The following is a 19303-nucleotide window of genomic DNA, read 5'->3' as shown; positions in this document are numbered from 1 at the left end:
GCTCTGATGCGCAGTTAACGGGCGAAGGGCTCTTACCTGCTCTGGGGCGGGGCTGGGCTGAGCGATCACACAGCTCCCGCCCCCGCCCGCCACTGTCCATCCGGGTGTCGTGTCCACGGCCGCCAGGGGGTCTTAGCTTTGCAGCTGCAGCTCAGCCCCATCTCAGCGCAGCTCCAGCGCCTTACAGAGTCCGTCACTCTCCCTTTGCCCACGGCCCGCGCGTGCGTGTAGCTCATCGTAGCAATTGACATACAGACTCACTTGACTTACTGTTTATGGGAGAAAAGTTGAAAGCAGATAAGCAAAATGAGGAAAACAAAAACCACTACAATCTTATCGGAGATGAAACGCTCAGGACGTGTCAGTGCGGCTCCTGCTGGGTGTTCTTCACGGACAGAGCTCCAGCCCGGATGTGCCTGATGGCCGCCTGCTACCCGCACTTCCCACTATTTAGGTGTGGAGTGAGCACAGCAGTGAGTGAGCGAGGGGATGAGTGGTCAAGATTAGCCTGTGAAGCCGGGCCGGGGTGGCTCAGTGGTTGAGTGTCGACCTAGGAACCAGGTTCGATCCCCCATCAGGGCACAGGCCCTGATTGCGGGCTTGATCCCCAGTAGGGGGCGTGCAGGAGGCAGCCGGCCCATGATTCTCTCTCATCATTGACGTTTCTCTCTCCCTCTCCCTTGCTCTTTGAAATAAAAAAGTATTTTTTTGAAGAAAAAAAAGAGATTAGACTGTGAAGCCAACTGTAACCCCCACCCCCTTGAGGCCCTCTGGCCCCCGTGTTGCTGGAGCCCCTGGGACTGTGAACAGTAGAGACGTCCTATTGTGGCCGTAACAACAGGAGCAGCAGGCGAAGGGATCAAGACTCACCACTTCCTGGTCCCATTGACAAGTCCGCTTCTCAGGGCAAATGTCCACTGAGTCCAAAGGCCTGTTTGCTCCCTCCTGGCCCTTCCCTGCACTGTGGCCTCTCTCCCGCCTGTTTCTTTTGTAAATTATTTTATTTTTTACCTAAAGCTCATTAAGCGCATTAGCGAGGAGTTAATAGGTGGGTGTGTTTTAATTTAATGGACTTTATAAACAGACAGAAATCTTCTCTTCGACTCTAGTTCATGTTTCAGTGTGTGTGTGTGTGTGTGTGTGTGTGTTTACATAAGTTGTCCTCAGTCCTCGGGGCTGTCCTAGGGCAGATCTGGGCTCTCCGTCTCCATGTCCTCGCTGGTGCGGTGGTAGTGGTTGGAATGGGATTCTGGGATCGTGGAAAGGAAGGAGTGAGACTCGTGCACGGACTGTCTGGGGCACAGGACGTGTCCAGCTAACTGCTGTGTTTATCAGTCTTATTGACACTCTTACCCCAACAGTGTCCGGATTGTGCCACATTGTGATAAAAACAATGTATATCCAATTTTAACATATGTCCCCTTTTCCCCTTTGAGCCCTTCCAGCCCACCCCAGCCCTCACCGCAGGCCTTCACCACCTTATTGTTAGTGTCCACTTATGCCTAGAAGGTCATTGGTCGATTACCTCCCACCCGCTCACCCTCCCCTGCTTTCCCTCAAGACTCGTTCTCTGTCCCATGCGTCCACAGGAGGGTAGTAGCTTCTGATCACCTGATGATACTTTATAGGAATGACCTTTTACGGCAAACTGTTAACACCTGCAGACACTGTAGGGCATGGTCACAGGCGGGTGGATTAGGAGTAAACTGTCTGCAGCCATGCCCTGTGGGGTGGAGTGCCCTTGGGTCAGGCTCAGCCGGGGGAGTGTGAGGCCTCCTTCTGTTCACTGTGTGTTTTGTTTTTTTAAATGTTTTCATTGATTTTAGAGAGGAGGGGAGAGGGAGAGAGAGAGAAACATCAATGATGAGAGAGAATCATCAATTGGCTGCCTTCTGCACACCCAGGACTGGGGATCAAGCACACAACCCGGGAATCAACGTGTGACCTTTTGGTTCATAGGTCAACACTCAACCACTGAACCCCATCAGCCAGGCTATTTCCGTTCATTGTTAGCCTTTGGCTCTTTCTGTCTTGGGGCCTTGAAGGGCAAAATGGCCTCAATATTTAATATCTCCCGGAGAAAACTGTCCATACGCTTTTTCATTGTGACGAGAAAAGCGACAGTCTGTTCTCACGTTCACCTGTGTGCAACTTGTGTTTTTGTAAACTGCCGTGTTTTGTCTCATTTCTGATGAACGTATGTGTGCTTTAAAGGCACATGAATTCCGATCGATCTGCAAGGCAAACTTATAGTGCGAAGACACACTCTCAAGTCTGAATCTCCTCATGTAAGAGGTGGTTATAGCAGCTGTTTTGTGGCATGATATTTAGAATGCAGTTAAACTTTTTAAAAAGATTTGCTCCATGAAGCCCTCAGCACAGTGCCTGGCATCTAATCAAGGCTCCCCAAGTTGATTATGATCATGTGCCCAATATAATACTAATGACATCACAGCAACATTGCTAATCGGAGGCTGCTGCGCTGCTGGGGGTGGGTCAGTGTCCTCCTCCCGATGGCCTATGTTGAGGTTATCTAACTATTAAAATAATAACACTGCCCAGCCGGCATGGGTCAGTGGTTGCGGTCAACCTGGAGGTCACCGTTGGATTCCTGGTCAGGGCACATGCCCGGGTTGCAGGCTTGATCCCCAGTGAGGAAGGGGGGGGGTGCAGAAGCCGATCCATGATTCTCTCTCATCATTGATGTTTCTCTCTCTCTCTCTCTCCCCCTCTCTCTCTCCCTCTCCCTCTCCCCCTTCCCTTCCTTCCTCTCTGAGATCAATAAAAAGCATTTATATATATTAAAAAATAATGGTGCTGAAAAGATAAGCCATATGCAACCTCCGCCTCTGGGGCTGTGATGCTGAATTTTCTACTCACATGGAAGGACACTGAAGTGGCTTCTCCAGGAGACAGTTTCCTCCCATTTCCTCCTTTGGCCTCATTTCTACACGAGACGGACAGACCCAGACTCCTCCCGGGCTTCCCCCTTTATTCTAAACCGTGGGCACCGCGAGGGTAGTTATCGGCATGTCTCCTGTCAATCACTGGTTGGGGAGCCCATGAACCAGCCCACGTGAGCTTCTTGTCCGCCTGGCAATGTATTGACCTTTATATGTTTCCCCTAAAGGTCCTGCGAGCCGGCCACGGCCTGACTGCTCTGAGCCCCGACGCCAGCATCACAGCTTCGTCAACTGTGAGTCACAATCATTTCTTTCCACCAAAAGGCTGTAAAACGCCAATGAGCTTTAAAATGTGCCCATTTGCAAGACAAAAATGCTAATAATCAGTAATCGTGCCATGAAAGATGTTAACTCTGTTTAGTCATCGACTGATCTTGCTCTAACCTTAAATTTTTGTGATTATTGACCTCCGTTGCATTTATTCTAAAACAGCCCAAAATGATCTAGCTGTTTTGCGTATCAACAGTACCCTGGTGTATTCACTGCTGTATGCATTCCTGTTCCTTGTTGCTGTTTTATGCCTTCATATTAGCAAAATAGGAAATTCTGTGAAAAAAATCCCTTTGATCTTTAATACCCGCCCCTCTTCTGTAGCAGGGAAACAAATGGCTTATATTTGAGAACTTTCCCGTCAAGAACTTAGCAGAAGCAGGTGTTTGTATATCATTCTGGTGTTTTGTTCATGTTTCTAAGCAACGTCCTTTGGATCGCTCCTGGCCCGTTCCCATGTCACCCTCCTGGTGCTCTTCATCACACATCAGGGATCAGAAACGAGATGCAACTCCCCGATCCCTGCCCGCAAGACCTGAGGCTCTCGCTGTGAGTTGCAACGGGTTTGCCCTCACTCATGGATTGTGCAAGAATGAACTGCTGTTGGGTTTGACTGATTGTAGATGGGTTGTGGTGCGGTGTATCGAAGGCTATTGAATGCAACCTGCAATGCTTAATAAAAATCCTCATTCTTTGAGTTTAGATGTAAAAAAATCTCCTGCGTCATACAATGTCAACCCAAAGTTAATGATCGATGGCCTAGCCGGCACCCTGCACCCCGGCTGTGCCACGGGCTGCTTGAGTTTGCGCGCCACCTAGTGGCCACGAGAGCAAACAGCATCCTCCTCTGTGAAGGCCTTCAGGTGGGCAAGGCTGAGGCCAAAGCGAATCTGTGAAATCATCTTCCAGCAATTCAAGTAGATTTGGGAACTTTCTTTTCTTTTTTTTTGTTTATTCTGAGATTTGGGAACCTTATAGGTTAGAATTCAGTTCTGAAAAAAATTAATTCTTACTTAAAACTCTTTGCAATGACTGGTTAGCAACTGCGCGGGTTTAATGTAATTAGTTAAACGATCTAGGCTTTGCATTCATGAGAGCCACGGTAGGGGTCTGTTCTGCTGGACTTTTCTGCAGCCTACACTTTAGTGCAGCCACCTTTGGGGGTTGTGTGTGTGGGGGGGGGGAGGGGGCAATCAGGGTGCTAGGCTGATCTCAGTCACATGGCAAAGTTACAAACCCTTCAAGTCCTTTTACCCTTGTTAGCACATAGTGTTGACTATAATAGATTTATTATTACTATCATTATTGTCTCACTGATAGACCTTTCCAGGAATCTCATAATTTTGTTCCCTGTTAAGCAAGAGCCAGTTCCAGTGATTCTATCTTTGCACAAATACTTTTTTCTTTTGTCAGCCTCCTTCACACTGTGGTGAGTTTACTTTTAAAAAGAAGAGAAGTCACTCAGTATTTTAAAAGTGATTTTGGCCCAGCCAGCTTGGTTCAGTGGTGGAGCATCGACCTATGAACCAGGATGTCACTGTTTATTTTCCCGGACGGGGCACATGCCTGGCTTGTGGGCTGGATCCTCCGTGTGGGGGGTGCAGGATGTTTCTATCTCTCTCTCCCTCTTCTTTCCTTCCTGAAATCAATAAAAATATATTTAAAAAATAAATTTTAAGCCCTAGCAGGTTTGACTCAGTGGAGAGAGCGTCGGCCTGCGGACTGAAGGGTCCCGGGTCCGATCCCTGTCAAGGGTGCTTACCTGGGTGGCAGGCTCCCTGCCCTGGTCAGGGTATGTGGGAGGCAACCAATCATCGAGTCTCTCTCACATCGGTATTTCTCTCTGTCTCTCCCTCTCCCGTCCACTCTCTCTAAAAACCAATGGGAAAAATATCCTCAGGTGAGGATAAATAAATAAATATAACAAAGTAGATATTACAAAAATAAAAAAACACATTTTAAAAGTTCTTTTGTAAAACGACATCTATGTCTAGACCCCGTGTCTAACTGTTCCCTCCTTTCCGTGTCTGTTGTGACCTTCGTCACGGACAATATTACCTTTTTCTGGGTCCCGGCCCTCCACACCCCACCATAGGGTAGAGCTTGTCCTGTTTACTCTCCTATTCCATGAATCAGAGGACTGATGATCCGTTCTCTGCGGAATGAGTGAATTTATCTGCCAGCATTTTCCTACAGCACTTAGCCCAGGACTGTTCATTTGTGCCTCCCATGTTCTTGTTGGCCGATGGGTTTACTGTAGTCTCGGGGCTTCTAGTGGCTTCAGGATGATCGTCTGTCGAGCGGGGATAATGGTTTCTGTTCGCCAAAAGAGATTTAAAAACCCACCTGTTAAGGGTATGACTAGAAATTAATCAATACACCAAGGCTAAGGGATTGGGACATCGCGTCTGAAAGGAGCGTGGGTTGGTTCGGAGCGCCATCTAGAGTCCACGAGGGCGAACAGCAGGATGTATTGTAAACAGCTCCCACTCGGGAAAGTGTCGGGTCCACCCAGCATGTATTTGCCCGGGCGAAAACGCCTTCCACCGTGGCGAGGAGTTAACAGGTGGGACGTATGTTAATTCAATGCACCTTATAAATAGACAAAACCCTCTTCTTGGGCTCTAGTTCACATTCTAATGTGTGTGTGTGTGTTTACATAAGTTGCCCTCAGTCCTCGGGGCTGTCCTAGGGCAGATCTGGGCTCTCCGTCTCCATGTCCTCGCTGGTGCGGTGGTAGTGGTTGGAATGGGATTCTGGGATCGTGGAAAGGAAGGAGTGAGACTCGTGCACGGACTGTCTGGGGCACAGGACGTGTCCAGCTAACTGCTGTGTTTATCAGTCTTATTGACACTCTCACACCAACAGTGTCTGGATTGTGCCACATTGTGATCAATCAAATGTATATATAATTTTTAAAAACAATTTTAATATGTCTATGGTAAAATATATATAATTTGTACTTACAGCGTGCCAGGTTGTGTTCTAAGAACTGTATAGATATTAATTCATTCTCAAAATCACCTCTAAGACAGGTACTATTGTCGACCCTGTATAGATGAGAAAGCTGAGGCGTAGAGTAGTTTAGTAACTTGTTCAACGTTATATAGTTTTGTATTTTCCAGTGTTGTTGTTTTTTGTTGTTGTTGCTGTTGTCCATCCTCACCTAAGGACATTTTCCCATTGATTTTTAGAGAGAGTGGAAGGGAGCAGGGAGAGAGAGGGAAGGAGGAACATCGATGTGAGAGAGACACATGGATTAGCTGTCTCCTGCAACGGAGGTACATGCCCTTGTCTGGCCTCAAACCGAGAACCCTTCTATCCGAGGGCCGATGTTCAATCCACTGAGCCAAACCATCCAAGGGCTGTATTTTCCAATTTTTACAAGTTTCCAAAGATGCTGGCCCTGGAGCCCTTATGACAAACAGTGTCAAAACACAATTTCCAAAACATTCAAGCATGATTTTTATACAGATGTGTGAGTTCGTATGTGGTCAGGGGTGGTGGTGTCACTAGGGAGGCAGTGAGCAGGAAGACAACGTTAGGTCCCGACAGGACACAGGGGAATGGAATGTGTGTTCAGTCACGGGGAGAAGGAATGCTGGGAGCCTGAAAAATCAGACAGAACTGGTTCCAGTCCTGTTAGGCAACGAAGCAGGACCTTTCAGGGTCATCTTTTCTACTGGAAAGAACGCATTTGCGTCTGTACTGGATGAAACCCTTACTCACCTGTCTGTCTTCTACAAGTCCGTCTAATTTTCACATCCTCTGGGCTTAATGAAAAGTAAATATGAAGAGAAATTCCCCTCAGCTAAAGCGGTGCCAGCTGTTCACCTCCAAGGGCCACTGAGCTCTTGTAACATGTCTAATCCGTGTCGAAATGGTCACGACTGTGAAATAGTGAAGCATAGTAACCTCCATCTGGTATATAAGCTGCTGTTTGAAATTCTCTGCTATTGTGAGATAGCCCCTTGTTCTGTAAACTCTGTCACTTTTTAGACAGTCTCTTATTCTGTAGAATAACTATTTTAGTTTGGATAGAAAAAGATAAAAACCTAACTGTCTGACCTTGCAAGCTAGCCATCTAACGTAATGGACTAATACTGATAATACTTCCCATGTTCTTATGCCAAATGTTTGTTCTTTATGTGTCCAAGATCACAAACTCTGTAACAATAGCTCACACAGAGCCCTTTGTAAAACCTGCAAAGAAGCTCAAAAGGTATAAGTACAGGAAACTTCCTGTATGAGTTGCTCAGAGATTTGGAAGAAACATCACCCTCTGGGCCACATGCAACAAATGACCCCTAATTAATTGGCTCATTAAGGTGTCTTGTATCTCACTCGCTGATTTACGATACAACAATAGACACAAGACTTTGAAGACTTATTATTGGAAAAAAAGGACCATAAACTCTGATTTTTTAAAGATATTGGTTGCATGTTGAGTTGATAATAGTTTAGATATATATATTAAGTTAAAGATGTATCATTACAATTGTTTTTACCTGTTTCTTCTTACTTTTTTTCTGTGGGATTCTAGAAAACTTAAAATGACCCATGTGGCTCTCAGTCTATTTATTAGCATTGCCTTCGGGCATCGGATGACCCACAGGTGGACTTAGACACTTTCCCAATACACTTTCCCAATACAGTTCGAAAGGACAGAAGAAATACCTTTGCCGTGTGTTTAAGTTTTGGATAACGTTTCCCACACAAATCGCAGGCATCTGGAGGTTCCTTGCTTCTCTGCCTTCTGCCCACCACCATGCGGGCAGGAGGGTGGGAGCAGGACTCTGGGTGGCATCTCTCCTGATAATTCGATCTGGAGTTTGGACTTGCACACACAGAGGAGCTTCGAGCTGAGGGGTCATCTTGGAGGACAGAATCCCAGGAATCACATTTCCATGAGGCTGACTTATGCCAGGACACCGATTTACAGGGAAGGGAGGTCCAGTAACCTGCCAATCAAGACTCCCTACAGGGATTTTCTTTTTAAAAAACATATATGTTTATTATTTATTTCACAGAGGAAGGAGGAGAGAGGATCATGGATCGGCTGCCTCCTGCACACCTACACTGGGCATCAAGCTGGCAACCCAGGCATGTGTCCTGACTGGGAATCTCCTGGTTCATAGGTTGATGCTCAACCACTGAGCCATGCTGCCTGGGCCACACAGCTCTTTCTTTCTTTCTTTTAAAAAATATATATTTTATTGATTTTCTACAGAGAGTAAGGGAGAGGGATAGAAACATTGATGAGAGAGAAACATCAATCAGCTGCCTCCTGCACACCTTCTACTGGGGATGTGCCTGCAACCAAGGTACATGCCCTTGACCAGAATCGAACCTGGGACCTTTCAGTCTGCAGGCTGACGCTCTATCCACTGAGCCAAACTGGTTAGGGCCCACACAGCTCTTTCTTGATGGCTGGGCACCCTCAGCCTTGTTTCAGATGGGAAGGGGTTCTTTGCCCATAGAATCCGAGCAGAGGGGCGTGTTCTTATTTTATCTTTTTAGCAAAATATAGGAAGATGATGAAGGTGCTTTAGTTGCTTGTATAGTTTCAAGAATCTGTTATGATTCTTAGACCCAAAGTCACACGGACGGATGGCAGGTCAAAGGTGTTTTTCTCCGGCTGCGAACTCGTCCATTACTAATCGTATTAGGCTGGTAATTCCCAGGACGTGAGCAGGAGTAGACACAGTTTTCAAATGCTGAACGAATGGTATTCAATGAAACCTTGGGGTTATCCTTAGTCTAAACCAAGATGCCTCGCTTCTCCTTCAGCCCTGCATTTATCTGCTTAAGCTCCTTTGTCACCTCACACAATGGGTTCACCGCTTGGCGTGTCTGCGCCAAAAGGCACACAGCTCTTGTTGGAAGAAAACATTTTTAGTTCTGATTGTGACAAGGGAGGTGTTGGAATACTTTTCCGAGCTCTGTCTCACAGAAGGAAGGTTTAGCAATGGCTTCTCGACACCATTTGGTTCAGCACATGCTGATCTCTTCTTTGCAGTTGGCAAAACTTCACCGCGTTTGGCTAGTAGCGACACTGGACTTCTCTGCGGTGGGCTCAGCGTGGTCAAGTTCATCAGGTTGGCCCTGTGTCTGCAAAGCCTGTGCTACATTCTCCCCTGGAGAGAAAACGGTAAGAACCGCTGGACCTGGAGACACTCACACCTTTGATGACCACAATCTCCGTCTGGCACCTCTAATACACATTGGCCGGTAGCCATATGTTTGAGTAGGAATTTCTGGGGAGTTGTCCTACTTCCTTTGTCCCTAAACACAAAATACATTCCCATTAAATACGTGAGCAGAACGTTTACCCAGCCTTTTCTTGCACGACTACATCGCAATGGCTTTGAACCCAAGGGCACCATAGGAAGTAACAAACCTTAAAGCGGTAAAGCAAATCTTGCAATAGACGACCTCAGGCCAACATTAGGAGGGATGGGAAGAGGTGAATTCATAAAATAAAATTTAAAAGGCATCATAATCTACATGTTCCAGTGCTTTCCCTCTTTTTCTTTTTTAAATGTTTCCATTCCTTTTTTTTTATGTTTCAAATCTATAGTTCACCTTATAAGTCAAAGTGTCTCCTATGAAAAGACTGTCACTTTATCTCCACCTACAGGTGTGAGCTCCCACTGAGAGGGCGTTCTATACCCTGACCTGTAGGTATTGCAACTGGAAGCAACCCAAAGGTTTCATGGCAAAATTCGCCTCTCTACTGCTGCATACCAAAACAAATCATCAATAACTAAAGGCTTGTTTGGAAACAGACCCTCGCAATGCCCCTTCCCCCCCGCGGAGTCTTCTGGGGGCGCTGGGCAGGCTGAGTGGGTCTTCCTGCCTCGGTTATTGTCCCTCTTCTGAGGGCCAGACCCCCTGCCGTGTCCAACGCAGAGGGGAACCCGAGAGCTTTTAAAAACAGCCCAATGTCTCCACTTTGGAAAGTGAAAAGGGTGCCCCGCCCCCATCGACGGAAAGAGGGATTTGCTAAAGGATTTTTTCAATGTCTTCACATCAAAGATGTGAGTCTCCAACCCGCCACCACCCAGGGCCCCCCGGGAACTTAGGGACCCCCCTCGGATCCCTGCCTAACTGCTCTGGGCTGGTCCAGAACCGGGTCCCAGTCCCCAGTCCCTGTGCGTCTGCACGCAGAATTCACCCAGGACCTGTGTTACTTCCCTTGCGAAGAAACCGAATTACCGTGGAATTTTAAGTGACAACGACCTCGTGTTGGTCCCCATAGGAAGGTGAACATGTGCCCTACCCCCCCTGAGAAAAAGAACTTTCCAGGGCCAAGGAGCGAACAGGTAATTTAGAAGAAAAACAGAAAGTGGTCTCCGATGGTCCTGGACTTGCCTGGGAGTTGGGGGAGTTGGGGGCCCCTGGACGCGGCGTCTTTGCAGTTACAGGAAAAATAAATGCCGGGCAGGAAGCCTGAGGCTTCTCGGATTCTTTTCCGACCGGCCCCGGGGCGTTGGGTGCGGGGGATTTTAATATTTTCCCCCTTTTGTGAAGTGTAACAAACACAACTTGGGCGCGCGGCGGCGGCGCGGCGGGGCGAGGCCTAGGCGACGCACCAATCAGAGCACGCCCTGCCCTATATAAGGCGTGAGGGCCCCCCGGCCGGCGCTTAACCCTCCTCCCTGGCTCTTGTCCGTGGACCCTCCGCCTGTGATGTCCGAGACGGCTCCTGTGGACCCGGCTGAGCCTGGCCCGGCTTTCATGGCGAAGCCGAACATCAAGAAGCGAGGGAAGAAGCAGGTGGGCCTGGCGGGTGTGAATCGCAAGACGCCAAGCCCGTCGGTGTCCAAGGTGATCACGGAGGCCTTGTCGCTGTCCCAGGAGCGGGCGGGCATGTCGCTGGCCGCGCTCAAGAAGGCGCTGGCGGCCGCGGGCTACGACGTGGACAAGAACAACAGCCGCATCAAGCTGGGCCTCAAGAGCCTGGTGAGCAAGGGCACCCTGCTGCAGACCAAGGGCACCGGCGCCTCGGGCTCCTTCAAGCTCAACAAGAAGGCGGCCTCCGGGGAGGCCAAGCCCAAGGCCAAGAAGGCGGGTGCGGCCAAGCCCAGGAAACCCGCAGGCGCGGCTAAGAAGCCCAAGAAGCCCGCGGGGTCCGCCACCCCCAAGAAGAGCGCCAAGAAGACCCCGAAGAAGCCCAAGAAGCCGGCGGCGGCGGCGGGAGCCAAGAAAGCAGCCAAGAGCCCCAAGAAGGTGAAGGCCGCCAAGCCCAAGAAGCCGGCGAAGAGCCCGGCCAAGGCTGTGAAGTCCAAGGCCGCCAAGCCCAAGGCCGCCAAGCCCAAGAAGGCGGCCCCCAAGAAGAAGTAGGCTCACACCCGCTTCTACAACCCAAAACGGCTCTTTTCAGAGCCACCACTGGTCTCAAAAGAGAGCTGAGCACTCACCCGCCGTTCACCCCATTCTCCCCTCCCCTCCCCACGCCTTTAACCTTTGATTCTAACGCAGTGTCGCCGGAGCGACTTCGGAGAGGCCTGCAGACACCGGGAGGAGGGGTTAGTGTGGGCCTCGGAAGGGCGGTCGCTGAGGTGACAGGCAGACCATCCGCATTGGGAACGGGCTGCTGTGGGGGGACTGTTCCTGGTCCGATGAGCGGAACCGCCCTCGGCAGCCCTGGCCCCACGGGCCTGTGGACAGGGACGCAATCCCCAGTCATACCAGCCCGTTCCCGAGCCGCGGGGATGGCACCATTAGGCCAGGGAAGCTTTCAAAAGTCCCGCCCGCTCGCGGGTTGGCGCGCGCCCGCCGCCCGTCGTCCTCGTCCTGGATGCCATTGGACAGTGGCAGCTGCTGTCGCACGTTTGCTTTTCTTTTTTTCTTTTTTACTTGTTTTGGCTTTTTTGTTGATTGGGTTGAGTTTGCCCTTCTCGCTGGGTGTGGCAATGCTTCTGGCATGTTTTGGAAAGTCAGGCTGCTGTGTCCTGGGGCGTTTTTTGGCCTCCAGCCCTGGGAGGAGGAGGCGCGGGCGCCTTCTCGCTCATTCTTTTCATTCCCGTTTTTTTTTCTGGCGACAAGAAAGCGCCCTTGAGGAATGGCTGCCGCCCAGGTCTCGGCAGCTGCGGGGTCTTTCTGTCCCTCGGACCCTGTAACCTTGAACTTGGGTGTGACCGGTCGGAGCGCATCAAAAACAACCTTTGGTCGCCATGTTGTCCTGACAGGAGGCTCCCCACCCTCCGTTAGACAAACAAGTAAACCCTGAAGATGCTTTAAACGCCGAGAGAGAGAGAGAGAGAGAGAGAGAGAGAGAGAGCGAGAGAGAGACCCAAATGTCTTTCCATGCAGGAGGAAAAAGTGTCGGTGAGCCTTGGATCTGAGTCTGTGAGGGGTGATGTCAGTAAGGGCGTTAGTTTTCATCGACAGTGTCACCCATGGGTTGTGTTACACTCGGGGCGTTTGTGCTGGATGCAGCCCAGCGGACAGTTTCAATTCTGCACAACTTGCAGGGAGAGGGGCCTGGGGGCCTGCCGCGCAGTTCTATCTGCATCTGTTGCCCCAGCTCCAGGGAGGTAATTGCCTTAGGGGGGGCTTTTGGGGGGGGGGGGGGGGGGGGTGACTCGAGTTCATGCGCCCCGCCCCGCCCTCTCTCCTGGGCAGAGAGAGTTTAATCTTCGTCGTCTGTGTAATCACTTTGAACAGAAAGACTCACTCACGACTATAACACACACGAAGAAAGATGGTTGTCTCATGTTTTTCCCCATTTTTCTGTTAATTTTACATTTAAAATAATTGTGAGCCCTCTGCATGTTCGTGTACAAGTATGGGTACAAATATATGGATCATTTTTGATATGTGAATGCATGGCTGTTTTTATAGGACTTATGTTAGGATATATGAATGCATATGGATAATATTTTCCTCAAAACCATTTACTAACTGCCTTTTCTGCCTCTCCTGCCCTCCCCAGTCCACCCCCACTTGAGATAGGGCCTTTATCACAGGTAAATTCCATGCAGAGGTGAACTAATTCTTGGTTTTCTCTTTTGTCCCTTTGATCTTTCCAGCCATTCCTAAGGCCAGATCACACTGGTTTCAGTACTGTTCACAGCTCTGCAATGCTGAGAATATATGAACCATAGTAGATATGCAAGTAATTGGATGTCAAATAAACATGTTATAATATAACCTGAATAGCTGATTTCTTCTCATTATCCTTTCCAGAATTCTCTGGTAATTCTGTTTTTTGTTTATTTATTTTGCTTTTCCATAATTACTTTGGAAAGCTCCTCCTTCCCACCCACTCAGAAACCTTCAACACCCTATTGATAGTCTTCTTGGGATTTTGTTTTTATAAATTAAACTGAGGAGATGTTTCATATTCAAGAACTTTTTATGTTTTCCCATTCAAACAGTTTGTACTTTTCTCGTAATACCTATTCCTATTTTTATTACCTCTATTCCCAGTTACTTTGTTTTCTCTGTTCCTGCTGGCAACGGCGATCTAATATTCTAGATTTCTTGAGGGCCAGTATTCCATCAAGTGTACATAGAAGATACCCAGTGACCGAAGGAATCTGTGCCTGAGCCAATTTATTCCACAGCAGTGCTAGCTGTTCATAGCCACATAAATAAGGAGCAAAGACACAGGTGAAACCATTCTAAAAAGATGGTTTATTTAACCCAGTATGTCCAGAACATCATAAGATCACCCTGAGGTATGTAACATGGAACCCCCTTTTCATGCACAGGCGACTTATTTTTCCACTATAAATTGATGTTCACTATCTAGTTTTGTCTTTGTAATCTAGTGAAGGTTTTAAAGAGTCACCAAGTTGCATAAACTTCAGGCCTCAGAAAATTTTTATCTATTCCCTATTATCTTGTTTTATATTTGGAAAGTTTCAAAAAGGAACACATCAATGCTTCTGTATTATTAAAAAGGGAGGGGCCTGGGTGAAGGGAGAGACAAGTTCTACAGTGGCTACCTTTTGTGGATGAAAAAGGAGTGCTGTAATGCGTTTCTAGCCCGGCAGGTCATAGTGGCACAGAACATTTTAGTAAAAGGCTTATCTTTGCCTTTGAAACCCAGCAAAGAGCTTGCCTACCTGGTGGTGCTGACAGTAGCCAGTTATGCGGACACCAAGGTGCAGAGAAAGAACCAGGCACTCCGTAGGTGTTAAATAATTTAAAGTATATAAAACCCCAACTCCCCAACAGTGTACCGACAAGGGTTTTACAGAACGAAAGTCCTCATGAGTAAGGGGTTTGGGGCCATGGGTCTTGCTGGTTGGTCAGGTTTCATGAGGGTGTGGCCAGGGAGAGCCATGCAGCTCCAGGGCTCAGGAACTGAATTTAGGCCTTGACCTTATCTTTGCTGTAGGCGTGGAGACCGACAGGAGCTGGGCAAGGACAATGGGCCAGGTACAGAAGGTCAACAGGGTGGAAGCAATCAATGGTAGGGTGGGCCCTCGCCCCAGGGAGACTTCCCCTCCCCCCTTCACTTTTCTCCCTGAAGATAACATCTGGGCCTCAGTTGTATTTCAGCTCCAGGCCCAGATAAGCAGCAAACCAGCCATGGCTGACGTTAGGACCAGCTGCGTTGAATAATGTCCCCCTGCTCTGGTGCCGGCCAATCCATCAGTGGAGGCCACAACCCTGAATGGACGCACCTGGGAAGCTGCTGAATATTCTATCAAGATGTGTCCCTGGGATCTCCCCTAAAATCCCAGCCTTTAAAGCCCTTAGGATGGAGGACCCAGTGCGCTCTCTCTCCAGAGCACACCCTTCCCCTGATGGCAGGAGTAACGGTGTTCAGGAGCCTCTAAAGTACACTCATAAACCCTGTTGTCTGACTGAATTCCACTGAACAGGACACAAGGAGATAGTCAATACTGCTTCTGACAATTAAAACAAGGTTCAATTATTTGAGAATTTCTTGAAAAATTGAAATCCAATAAAAAGCTACCATTAGCTTCTATCTATGCGGTGAAACTTTAGTATCTAAATGTCATAAGGAATCCAGAGAAAGACAACTACCATATAATCTCACATGCGGAACCTAAGGAACAAAACTGACAGGATAGGAAGAGGCATGAACAAGGAACAGTCTGAGAGCTGTGGGAGGGGAGGCCTGGGGTGGGGGTGGATGGAGCAAGGTACTTAGATGCACAAGCCATGGAAAGAGAAAACAGTATAATGATGCGGAGGGGTGGGAGATCTGTCAGTAAGGCGTTATACGGAATACATGCAGGTACTCAGTACTTGTAATTGATCCACTGCAACCTAAAGGGATTTCACCTTAATATAGAAATCGCCAATAAATAGTAGGAAGTTCAACATTAAGTATCCTTGTCCTTACCTACTTATAATTTCCCCAGTAATTTCTAGTTTGGGTCTCAGCACTTCGGATGTGTAGTTACAGCCTTTTTTACCTGAAATTGTGGGTGGCTCTGAAAAGAGCCTTTGGGTTTCGGTGCAAGTGGGTAGGACGGAGCTCACGCCCGCTCCCCGCGGATGCGGCGCGCCAGCTGGATGTCCTTGGGCATGATGGTGACGCGCTTGGCGTGGATGGCGCACAGGTTGGTGTCCTCGAACAGCCCCACCAGGTAGGCCTCGCACGCCTCCTGCAGCGCCATGACGGCCGAGCTCTGGAAGCGCAGGTCGGTCTTGAAGTCCTGCGCGATCTCGCGCACCAGGCGCTGGAAGGGCAGCTTGCGGATCAGCAGCTCCGTGGACTTCTGGTAGCGGCGGATCTCGCGCAGGGCCACGGTGCCGGGCCGGTAGCGGTGCGGCTTCTTCACGCCGCCCGTGGGCGCTCTTGCGGGCGGCCTTGGTGGCCAGCTGCTTGCGGGGCGCCTTCCCGCCCGTGGACTTGCGCGCCGTCTGCTTGGTCCGAGCCATCGCAAAGCACCAAAGGTAGCAAACTGCTAGGAGAATGAGAGCGCGGGCTCTCAACCAGTATATATAAGGCGAGGCCCGCTCTCATTGGATACGGCATCTGTCCATCAAGACCCGTAGGGAAGTTATTGGAAGGCCCATCCACTTCCGGACCGCAGGCCTCCCGGGCGTTTGGACCGGAAATTAACTTCTTTCTCCCTCCCACCCTTTCATCTGCGGCCGTTTCCTACTCTTTCTCGCTTCTACCGTCTTTACCTCTTTTCTCTACAATGTTCTTTGGCTTTTCTCCGCAGAACTTAATGTAAATATTACCATTATATGTCTTGTTTCCTGAATAAAAATTTTAAATTTTGGCTCCGGAAACGGGCTATCGTCTGATCTTTTTGAAAAAGCGCGCGCTACACGGGATTGGCCAAGTGATTTTTGAATCTCATTCAAATTTAGGAAAGCCAATCCCCGGAACTGAGGGCGTCTATTTCTCTGTAATGCCACCGAGTAGCAAATGTCACAGGCAGCCCAGTAAATAAGTGACATAAAAGCAGACACCCCAGCTCTCCTGCCACTCAGCCACGGGACCTGACTGAGTTTTCTTCACAGTCCTATTCACAACCCAAACTTTAGCTTAAAAATAAAAACACTTCTGGGGGGTCACTTGAGTGTCTCTCATTGTTATACATTGTTGCCAACATCTTTATTGTAAGAATCTGTATTGGGGTGGAAAGTAAGGTGTTTCTTGAAAATCTACCAATACATGTGGATGGGTACACATTTCTTCATGCAGTTTTTGACAATGTTTTGCTTTCAATGGGGAACTGTGACTCCGTTGCGCCGATGACTCACTTTCTAATACAAATAAAAGTGCTAAGCTCTTTACCAGAAAAGAATGGCTTAGCCTGCAGAGCACTTCACCTTCCGTCCAGAGGCACTTGAGCCCCAGGGCATGTTGCACCAATTGCTTAATTACCTGATACAAACCATTGTGTTCGTTTTACATTTGTTTTGAATGCACGGTTCGTGTTTTGTTTCTGAGGAGTTAACATACTGGCACCTCCAGTGATTCTCAGTCAAGGGGATTCTCAAGTAACTGCTCCAACATGGCAGCTGCAAGCTCTTTAGTGAACGCGTGGGTGGCTCTGAAAAGAGCCTTTGGTTTGGATGTTGCGATTTGCTCCTCACTTGCCCTTGGCCTTGTGGTGGCTCTCGGTCTTCTTGGGCAGCAGCACGGCCTGGATGTTGGGCAGCACGCCGCCCTGCGCGATGGTCACCTTGCCCAGCAGCTTGTTGAGCTCCTCGTCGTTGCGGATGGCCAGCTGCAGGTGGCGCGGGATGATGCGCGTCTTCTTGTTGTCGCGGGCCGCGTTGCCCGCCAGCTCCAGGATCTCGGCCGTCAGGTACTCCAGCACGGCCGCCAGGTACACGGGCGCGCCCGCCCCGACGCGCTCGGCGTAGTTGCCCTTGCGGAGCAGCCGGTGCACGCGGCCCACGGGGAACTGCAGCCCGGCCCGCGAGGACCGCGTCTTGGCCTTGGCGCGCGCTTTGCCGCCCTGCTTGCCGCGTCCGGACATATTGGCAAAATTCTAACGTGCAGAAAAAGCTGCTGCAAAAAAGCGATGTGAGGATGTTAGGTTGAAGAAACCGTTTTATAGCTACAGCTTGGATAGAGCGATAAGACATCTGATTGGTTAAAATATGTTCTGTCCAATAGAAAAGAGAACTGTGTATTTCTTATTTGCATAGACCACGCCCCTCAGTGACATGTAGTGACTAACCAATCAGAGGTGAGGATTCTTAATTCCTCATTTACATCGAGAAACATATATATGCTGAATGAGCTCTCAGTCCTTAACCCTTCATCCCTGTTGTGGAAACTGCAACCAGCAATTCTACAGCCTTTTGCAGACGCCATGCCGGAACCTTCCAAATCGGCGCCCGCCCCGAAGAAGGGCTCCAAGAAAGCCATCACCAAGGCGCAGAAGAAGGACGGCAAGAAGCGCAAGCGCAGCCGCAAGGAGAGCTACTCCATCTACGTGTACAAGGTGCTCAAGCAGGTGCACCCCGACACCGGCATCTCGTCCAAGGCCATGGGCATCATGAACTCGTTCGTCAACGACATCTTCGAGCGCATCGCGGGCGAGGCGTCGCGCCTGGCGCATTACAACAAGCGCTCGACCATCACGTCCCGCGAGATCCAGACGGCCGTGCGCCTGCTGCTGCCCGGCGAGCTGGCCAAGCACGCCGTGTCCGAGGGCACCAAGGCCGTCACCAAGTACACCAGCTCCAAGTGAGGTGCTTCGGCCCCTGTCAAACCCAAAGGCTCTTTTCAGAGCCACCCACTTTCTCTGAGAAAAGCTGTAACTGCCGTTTCTGAGCGAGGTCACTGTTTCATGCTGTGGGTTCAGTTCGAGCCCTGACTTAGTTGTGGCAAAGTCAGCCCAGGTTCCATCTCCAGGGTCGCTTGGTTTTAAGTGAACGTGGTGCTGTGACCCAAGGCTCTCTAGTTCATGTTTTATCCCACCTTCAAGGTGCCCTTGGGGCTCTAGGTGTTCACTGAGATGCACCTACAAATGGTCCCTTTCCCTACCCCTGCAGGTTTCCGATGGGTTTGCAATTCCCCCGCTGGATAGGAAAGCCGATCAAGGACTTCAGAGAGCAGGGCCACCAGAGGAGTTCTGATCTGGGCTGATTGTGTGGGAGGAGGGTGGGTCTGGGCAGCCAAACGGGCAGGTAGGGGGGCGCTCCTTCCGGGAGCCTGCACTCACCTCGTCTTGGGAGCTTTGGGGAAACATCGGCGACATGGCGCGCGGCTCCTGGGGCACTAGTTTCTGTGGGGTCCGCCTCGAGCCCTTTGCACACAGGTGACCTGAGATGGCTCTGATTTCTCATTAGAAATGTTTACCTGTGGCCACAGTCGGTCTGAAACGCTTGTGAATTTTTTTTTTTACGTCCTAGTAATCCGGGCTGCCACCTCCTGGGCCTTGGGCGGTTCAGCGATTCCCCTAGAAGGGTGGGGAGGGTGGGTTCCCGCTCTGATAAGGGACAAAGGATTTGAATTTCCCGCCCTTCCATCCATATGTGGCGCCACCTCCTGGCTGACAGCGATGGTGGGGGGAAGGGGATGGAGGGGAAGATGTGCGGCCTGCTCTTTGCAATCCTTTTTCCAGAGACGCTGGGGCTCCAAATCCAATCCAAACAGACAGGAA

The 19303-nt window shown here is 49.6% G+C and overlaps 5 protein-coding genes and 1 pseudogene across 5 annotated transcripts in view; 2 read left to right on the top strand and 4 right to left on the bottom strand.

Annotated features, from left to right (window-relative positions):
* The window catches only part of HFE (hemochromatosis), a 7878-nt gene extending 7642 nt beyond the window's left edge, over window positions 1–236 (bottom strand). Inside the window, exon 1 of the mRNA XM_014537078.1 lies at window positions 181–236. Coding sequence (XP_014392564.1) covers window positions 181–236 — 56 coding nt within the window. The remainder of the gene's footprint in view (window positions 1–180) is intronic.
* The window catches only part of LOC102262352 (histone H4), a 135124-nt gene that overhangs the window by 85256 nt on the left and 30565 nt on the right, over window positions 1–19303 (bottom strand). The gene's annotated exons all lie outside the window — the stretch shown is intronic.
* On the top strand, window positions 10890–13391 carry LOC102260880 (histone H1.2). Its single transcript, XM_005863078.2, has one exon. The coding sequence runs from the start codon at window positions 10926–10928 to the stop codon at window positions 11577–11579; it is 654 nt and encodes a 217-aa protein (XP_005863140.1). The 5' UTR covers window positions 10890–10925; the 3' UTR covers window positions 11580–13391.
* Window positions 15384–16343, bottom strand: LOC102261159 (annotated as a pseudogene).
* On the bottom strand, window positions 17228–17695 carry LOC102261447 (histone H2A type 1). Its single transcript, XM_014537067.1, has one exon. It carries the CDS (start codon window positions 17666–17668, stop codon window positions 17276–17278), a length of 393 nt encoding a protein of 130 aa, XP_014392553.1. The 5' UTR covers window positions 17669–17695; the 3' UTR covers window positions 17228–17275.
* LOC102261741 (histone H2B type 1-B) lies at window positions 17959–18447 on the top strand. Its single transcript, XM_005863081.2, has one exon. It carries the CDS (start codon window positions 18008–18010, stop codon window positions 18386–18388), a length of 381 nt encoding a protein of 126 aa, XP_005863143.1. The 5' UTR covers window positions 17959–18007; the 3' UTR covers window positions 18389–18447.

Source organism: Myotis brandtii, unplaced genomic scaffold (genome assembly GCF_000412655.1).
Source record: "Myotis brandtii unplaced genomic scaffold, ASM41265v1 scaffold1718, whole genome shotgun sequence".
Lineage (NCBI taxonomy): Eukaryota > Metazoa > Chordata > Mammalia > Chiroptera > Vespertilionidae > Myotis > Myotis brandtii.
The sequence above is the reverse complement of the archived record's forward strand: the minus strand, read 5'-3'. Positions and strand labels throughout refer to the sequence as shown.